The 7,006-nt window shown below is 36.5% G+C and overlaps 1 protein-coding gene across 1 annotated transcript in view; it reads right to left on the bottom strand.

The window, feature by feature from the left end:
- The window catches only part of LOC102194588 (calsequestrin-1-like), a 29,439-nt gene that overhangs the window by 5,243 nt on the left and 17,190 nt on the right, over positions 1 to 7,006 (bottom strand). Inside the window, exons 2-12 of the mRNA XM_005748832.1 lie at positions 5,381 to 5,413; positions 3,531 to 3,624; positions 3,095 to 3,195; positions 2,781 to 2,892; positions 2,599 to 2,672; positions 2,267 to 2,397; positions 1,728 to 1,773; positions 1,531 to 1,585; positions 1,110 to 1,210; positions 858 to 932; positions 2 to 131 (exon numbers count right to left, since the gene is read on the bottom strand). Of these exons, the coding sequence (XP_005748889.1) occupies positions 2 to 131; positions 858 to 932; positions 1,110 to 1,210; positions 1,531 to 1,585; positions 1,728 to 1,773; positions 2,267 to 2,397; positions 2,599 to 2,672; positions 2,781 to 2,892; positions 3,095 to 3,195; positions 3,531 to 3,624; positions 5,381 to 5,413 (952 nt within the window). The remainder of the gene's footprint in view (position 1; positions 132 to 857; positions 933 to 1,109; positions 1,211 to 1,530; positions 1,586 to 1,727; positions 1,774 to 2,266; positions 2,398 to 2,598; positions 2,673 to 2,780; positions 2,893 to 3,094; positions 3,196 to 3,530; positions 3,625 to 5,380; positions 5,414 to 7,006) is intronic.

Consider the following 7,006-nt stretch of genomic DNA (forward strand, 5'->3'; position numbering starts at 1 on the left):
TCATCTTCGTCATCTTCGTCGTCGTCATCTGGATCAATCTTTCCAGACAGAACATCCTCGATCCACTTTTCGAGCTCATCGGCTGTTGGCATGTCTTCGTCGTCATCCATTTCCATCCAAACGCTGTCAGCCTGCCGGTGACAGACATTTATACATTCAAAAGAAAAATTCACTTTTATGCACATGGGCCCTGCATGGCGACTCATTTCCTTTAGGACAATATAACAGTTGTGTGTTAATGGCATGTGCTCGCCACACACATTAGACAATAAAGGACCCACAAAGTCTTCCCTTCCTTTCATATAGATTGCCTTCAGGGTTCATTTGACTACTTGTTAACAGTTGCTGGATGGGCAAGTTTCCCTCTCCTTTAACTTGTTACTTGATCTCCTCTACTACCCTCAACGCTATTTGGTCATTAACGAGTGCCAGGAAGTGAATCAAAATGGCAAATTTAGAAACCATGAAACTAAACAAAGAGCTTACTATTAAGCTCCATTAAGAATCTGATTCAGCGAAGGCCTCATCAGGACTGTTGTATATGTGTCACATTTGATACATTTTTGTTAAACAATAACAATTATAGTTACTTTAAGAAAAGTTACTGTCAAAGTGCTTTAATCTTTCAGAGACTGTTTGGCACTGGCACCAATAAATAGACCATGGTGACGAGCAAATATTGTTAAACAATTAAAAATGAGCCTGGATGGATGGATGGATGGATGGATGATTAGTTACACATGAATTTTAGGGTTTTTCCCTCTTTTGATTATCAAAGCATGAGGTAATGACCATTTGAGTATCTCATGCTGTACAGATAGCCTGTTTTTTTATGGGTTAGCTGAAAGTTTTCTTACATCCTCAACATCAACTACACCAATCTGAGGAGAAGAGAGGTCAATGCGGAAGGTTTTCTCCCAGTATGGGACCAGCTGAAAAGAGAAACAGAAAAAAGGAAAAGAAAAGAAAAGAAAGCATTAAATGGAGACTCTTTAAATGGAGACTTTTTTAAATCATTAGGGTAATTTTTATCCTGTAAGTAGACTACATCAAGAACACAAATAATTTCCAATGTAGTAGATATGCACTTTAACTGAGAAAATTCATACCAGAGGGAAGTTATCAGGATCAATCCAGATGATGCTGAGGTTAGGGTTATCAGTGTTATCACGTGCCACTTCCTTGAGAATCTCCAGGAATTCAAAGCCATCTAGAGATAAAGAAAGGTCAGCTATTGTACCAGTGATACTGGAGTATGGGGTTCATATATGAACTTTGCACTGATTTAATTCATGAGCCATTTCCTCCCATCCACCCTGTGCTGGTGTGTTGGATAAGAAAAAAGGTGCTCTGGTGTCTGAACAGAGCTCTGCCAGCTGCAGCCACTAACCCAAGCCGTCATCCCAGGTTTCCACCTCTTAGCCAAAGCCCTAGCCTCTTCTTTCTTATCACCAGCTCTTTTACAGCCTCTGCCTCAGTGTGTCCACATCGGTTCACCTGTTTAGTTCTAACACTAAGGCAGAAAATCACCTGGATCATCCTCCTCAGCAAAGGCAACAATGTGTTCTCCGTCAATGTCATCCTCCTGCAAGTGCAAAAGAGGTTCATGAAAGCATTTTGAATATTTATGCTCTAAAATAACAACACAAGTAACTCTGAATATGATAAGTTGAATGTTTTCGAGGTTTGTTTTTTTTTTTATTACAAAGCAATCTCAGATCTCTTACCCAGATCTCATACATGCTGTAAGGCTCAAGTTTCCTCAGAGTGGGCCTGAAACATAAAACAATCTTAAAGTTTATAAACACAAAACAGTTTTTTTAGTATAACATAAAAATTACGAGAGTATTTTGTCATATATCACTTATATGAATAAGATGATGCTATATTGAAACATGACCATCACCATTATTGTAATTACGTTAAAAACTGTAATTGTTTGACATTTAAAATGTTTATGTTTATGGTTAACAATGGACTTTTGCAAAAGATCATGCATACTCTAGCATAACAATTGCTTTAAAAGTTACTATCAACAACAGTACAGTGCAGGAGAGTAATAGGAGCGACCACTAGATGGAACTGCTAGATTAGTGTTCAGCATGTGGACAAAACTACATTATACTACATATAAAACGACACACACACACATGGACTTTACTGCTATAATAATATGTCTTGGTCCTCTCTGAGAAACCCAATCTAAAATGTTGGAAACACACAAACAGCCACATATATCCTTAAGCTCTTTATGTCAGTATCCCACCTATCATGCTGCTCAATGAATTCAACAATCTCAGACTCGATGTAGGGCTTTCCTGGAATAGGCATAGGTTCATCCATAAATGGCTCATAGAAATCAACCTCATTGATCTTCAGTTTCAGCTTCTTGGCAATCTGAAAGAAAAAAAAACAATGAACTAAGGTAGAAATAAAGTAGCACAGCAGTGATTTTTAAATGTTTTAGGCACTCGACACAAAGTAAATGCATACTATAAAATATACGGTACCAAGCTCAATTATATAACCTTAAAATTTGAAATTAAAATTGCTAAAATGTCCCAACATAAAAGAAATACTCAATCAGGCAGTTTAAACCTTGGGGTCAAATGTGGCATAGAATTTGACGAAAGGGTGGAACTCCTCAGCAGCATCTTTATACTCAGTGAAATCTGCGTGGTAAAAACAAAAGGAAAAAAAATTTCCACATTGAAAAAAGCAGTATTAATTGCTTAGGGTCTTTTTGAGACTCAGCGTTTAAGTCTTAATTTTTAACATACGAGAAGATCTTTCACTCTTGAAGTAGCCGACAAGCCTGATGACCTCATCCATGTTGTAGAAACCCTTAAGCTCACGGTCGTTGCCAATGATCTCCACGGGGTCTTCAATCACCTGACAAAACAACAATGAAATGATGGAACTGTAAGTTCAGTTTATTAGCATCTTAAAGTTGGATGGAAAAAAATTAATTTAGCAATCCTTTTAAAAGATAATACAACTGAAACATGCATGCACAGCAGATGTATCGTAAGAGGTCTGAAGTTAACAACGGTTGAATTTAAACATCCTTAATGAATGACAAGAATTTGCTTACATCATAAAGAAACTCAACCAGGGTGTCGGCGGCTAGCTCTCCATCATACTCAATAATCTCATTATCGGCAAAGATGTAGATACTCTCCACTTCATCAAGACCTGGTGCAAGAAAAGTGTTTCATTATAATAATATTTAATTTCATAGATTTTTAAATCACATTTATTTTTGCTCTGGTGTAGCAATACTGTCAGTTATTCAATAGTGCAATACTGTGTACCATGTTTTAGGTATTATTAGGTGCTGTAACATAACTAAAACATTTCATTAACAAAAAAAAGAATCAACTGAATCAATTTGATGAGAGCCTTTTTTTCTGTACATAAAGTGACAGCATAAAGAAAGGCTGTGAGAAAAGTGGGAAACAGTGGGATTTCATAGATTTGCATTGATCCAAAGACCCTTAATTTTCCAGCAATGTTTCTGTCATGCTCACCAAGCTTTTTGGCAACAGCGGCATCCTTCTTTTCATCCACCAAGCCAAACCCAATGTCCTCATCATCAAAATCATCCAGAACTTGGGCTGCAAGCTATATAAAGGGATAAAGACAAAAAGAAATGAGTTGAGCATGTGGATGGAAAAAAAGCAAATAAAGTGAATGTTGTGTGAATCTACTGCCATACCTAAGCTGATTATGCATCAGTCTGATATTTGTGATTCATTGCTCTGACAATGGTGGGCATTTTTTAATCCCTGAACACCATTGAAAACAGATTTTTGATTTCATTTACACAAGTAAACCCTTGGCATTTCATCTCATTTTCAAGGCTTAAAGGCCAAAGCTTTGGATTGCTGCCTTGCACTTTCTCAATCTCAGTGAAACCAAAGCCAACAATTGACAGCCCTCATAGCTGGCAAGAGAAGAGGAACGGCAGCAAGCTTTCCAGAAGAACAAGAGGGGCAGAACTTGAGCCAACTACGTCAAGGATAAGAGACGTCGCAACAGGTGTGATGGAAATAAGAGCAGCTCATATTTACTGAACATATACATGCACATACATATTTAAACAAACTGTAAACATACATCTTATTCTTTCTCTTCACACAAGTTCAGAAACCATTTCAAACATATACACTTTTCCATTTGTACTCACTTCTTATTTTTTATTACATACATTACATTACATACATAACATGACGATCGACCATTTAAATATAAGGTTGCACTATGAAGTGAGTCAAAAGCATAATACAGCAGCCTGCAAAGCATCATTGCAAAATGGGTAGCATTCATAAGTGACAAAATTCTCCAAAGCACCAGCAGTAAGAGCCGTAAACTGTGGAAAGCATCTCCTGCTTCACTTTAGAGACAATCTTTAGTGCCATCCATTCTTTTGGTTTCCCAAGTTCAGACTGAGTAGCTCATGTCTGAGTTGTCTTTTTTTTCAAGGCTAATTTCTCCCAAATCAGTAAAAACAAAAACACTTATGCACTCTTTCTTAGTCTATGGATACTAAGAGTTTTCAAAGTAGCTTCCACAAGTGGGATTATCCCAGAACAAAACCTCCATAGCACTGCATCATGTTTTTGCCACTTTATTTTACACAATTTATACTGAGAGGATATTGTTATAAATATTGAAGAAAAGCAGCATGGTTAGCTTTAGCTATATTAGCTTTAGCAGTTTTCCAGGCATTAATCTAGGCTAAACTAGCCACCTGCTAGCAAAACATGATAGAATTGGTACTGGGCTTTATCTGTTTGAAAGTAATTATCATCTCAAAATGCTTTTTTTTCTTTAAGAAATAAATTTATTCGACTTATTCTCCACCAATGAACAATTGAAACAATTTGTGTTAAATAAAACCTCACCTGCACGCTTCACTGCACCTGCATGCTGTTTTCTAACTATTTTGAGGTACAGCTCATTAGTTTTAATTTTAATGTGTCTTCACAAAAAAAATACTATAAAGAGTTGTATGAAAAATTAAACAACATTATTTTTTTAATGATTTGGGTGAAGTAGTCCCTTGTTGCCGATGGTTGCATTGCTGTATAGATAAATAGGCAGGAGGATGGATGGACATGTTAGAGTTTAATGAACAGATCAAGCTTTTAAATGAGTATACACTTACTTTTCAGAAACGTGAAGTTAAACTTGCACAGCCCAAGCTGCTGCTGCTGCTGCTGGACTTTTTTTGGTCTGTGGTGCATGTTGTAACGTCACATGATCAGTCAACGAGTAGAAGAATTGGAACAATCAGCAGATACTTCAGCAGCAGAGAAATCCTTATTTCACAGCCCAGCTTTGAAACACTTGACACAAGAGGCAGACCTTAACATACCTGATAGATAAATGCTGCTTGACTTGTGATCAACTGCAAGAAGAAGTAATGCTTTAGGGGAATGCACAGTGTCTTGATTTACAGCAAATTGGAAAGGCCCTCACTGCACACAGAAGGCTTACACTGATCTTATTCAAAGGACTATCATGACCTAAGGACTTCATGCACAAATGTACTCCAAGTACTGAAATACTGACCCTGCAAATTAAAAAAAAAATAACTAAGTGGAACTACTATATTCAATTATTGAATGGTTTATTTTATTCCATTCCAAGTGGCAACCTCTGGAGTTGAAAAAGTCCAAAAGTGCACAAAACTAGTTCCTCGAGGTAACTACACACTCTACTTTCCATTCCAGATATACACTATATGGACAAAAGTACTTGTCCACCTACATATTACGCCTACATGGAAATATATGCCATGACAGTGCATGCTACAATGTTAATGCCAGAAGAGGTTTGCAACTCTGCAGTTATATGAATCAGCAGAGTCTTGGTATATAGATACTATGCACTTCAGCACTCAGTGACCCTGCTTTGTAACTTCCTTACAGCTTCCACTCTTACCACTCTTTACCATCTGGCAGACGTTACAGGAGTCTGTCTGCTCGGACTACAAAACTTAAAAACCGTTTTTACCACCAAGCCATACGACACCTCAACCACAACACTTAAACACACACAACACAGTCCACAGGACGCACTCAGAAGCTACCTTGCAGCTTCACAAGTACTCTGTTTAATCTGCACTGGTCACTCCACTTTATTGTTATTAATATTTATATTTAAAAAGTGCAATACTGTAATTTTCTGCTGCTTATTCCTGTGCAATATCCCATCTGCCCTCCCGTCATATTTCTTTTCAAGATTTTCTTATTTAATCACTAGTGTACATATATTTATATTTATAGACACATATATATTTAGTTATCTTTTCTCTTTTACCACATCTCTCTAATATTTTGCTCTTTACTATTTTCCTATTTTATTTTATTTTATTTTATTTTATTATATTTTCATCTACTGTACCATGCTGCTGAGTGACTGCTGCTCGTCAAACACATTTCATTGCAATGTTGACCCTGTGCTAACTTGCATATGAAAAAAATAAAACTGAAAACTGAAAATCTGAAAATCTTGAATAAAACAGCTTACAGTTGATTGTGGAATATCTAAGAGGAAAGACATTTTAAGAACTGATTTTTTGTGAATCCTACATTTAAATTCAATTACTTCTGGTTCCAAAAATGCCAACATGCCAAACCTGTGGCTTAAAAATAGTAAGTCACAAATTAGTGGTGGCATCTGATGTTTTTTTATTTGAGAAATTTATGTTTGAGGATAATACAATATTACATTTTACTTTTTTTATTCAAATATAGAGTTTTATAAGGCAATTCGAATTAAAGTAGCTTTAATAAACAACAGTATCAGAAGCCATTTATCACAAGAGGCCCTGAAGTATAATAGATTATATTCTGGGTGCTTGCTGTGGGGAGAGAAGGCAGGTAGAGATGATAAATCGAAGAAGCTGATGAATAGAGGATGATGCACAAAAAGTAAAGATTTACTTCAATCATCCAATCCAATCAAGCTGACCAGCTTTGTCTTCAGGGTCTCATTT

The sequence above is a fragment of the Pundamilia nyererei genome, unplaced genomic scaffold (assembly GCF_000239375.1).
Source record: "Pundamilia nyererei isolate P.nyererei 1_Seehausen unplaced genomic scaffold, PunNye1.0 scaffold00230, whole genome shotgun sequence".
NCBI classification, from domain to species: Eukaryota; Metazoa; Chordata; class Actinopteri; order Cichliformes; family Cichlidae; genus Pundamilia; species Pundamilia nyererei.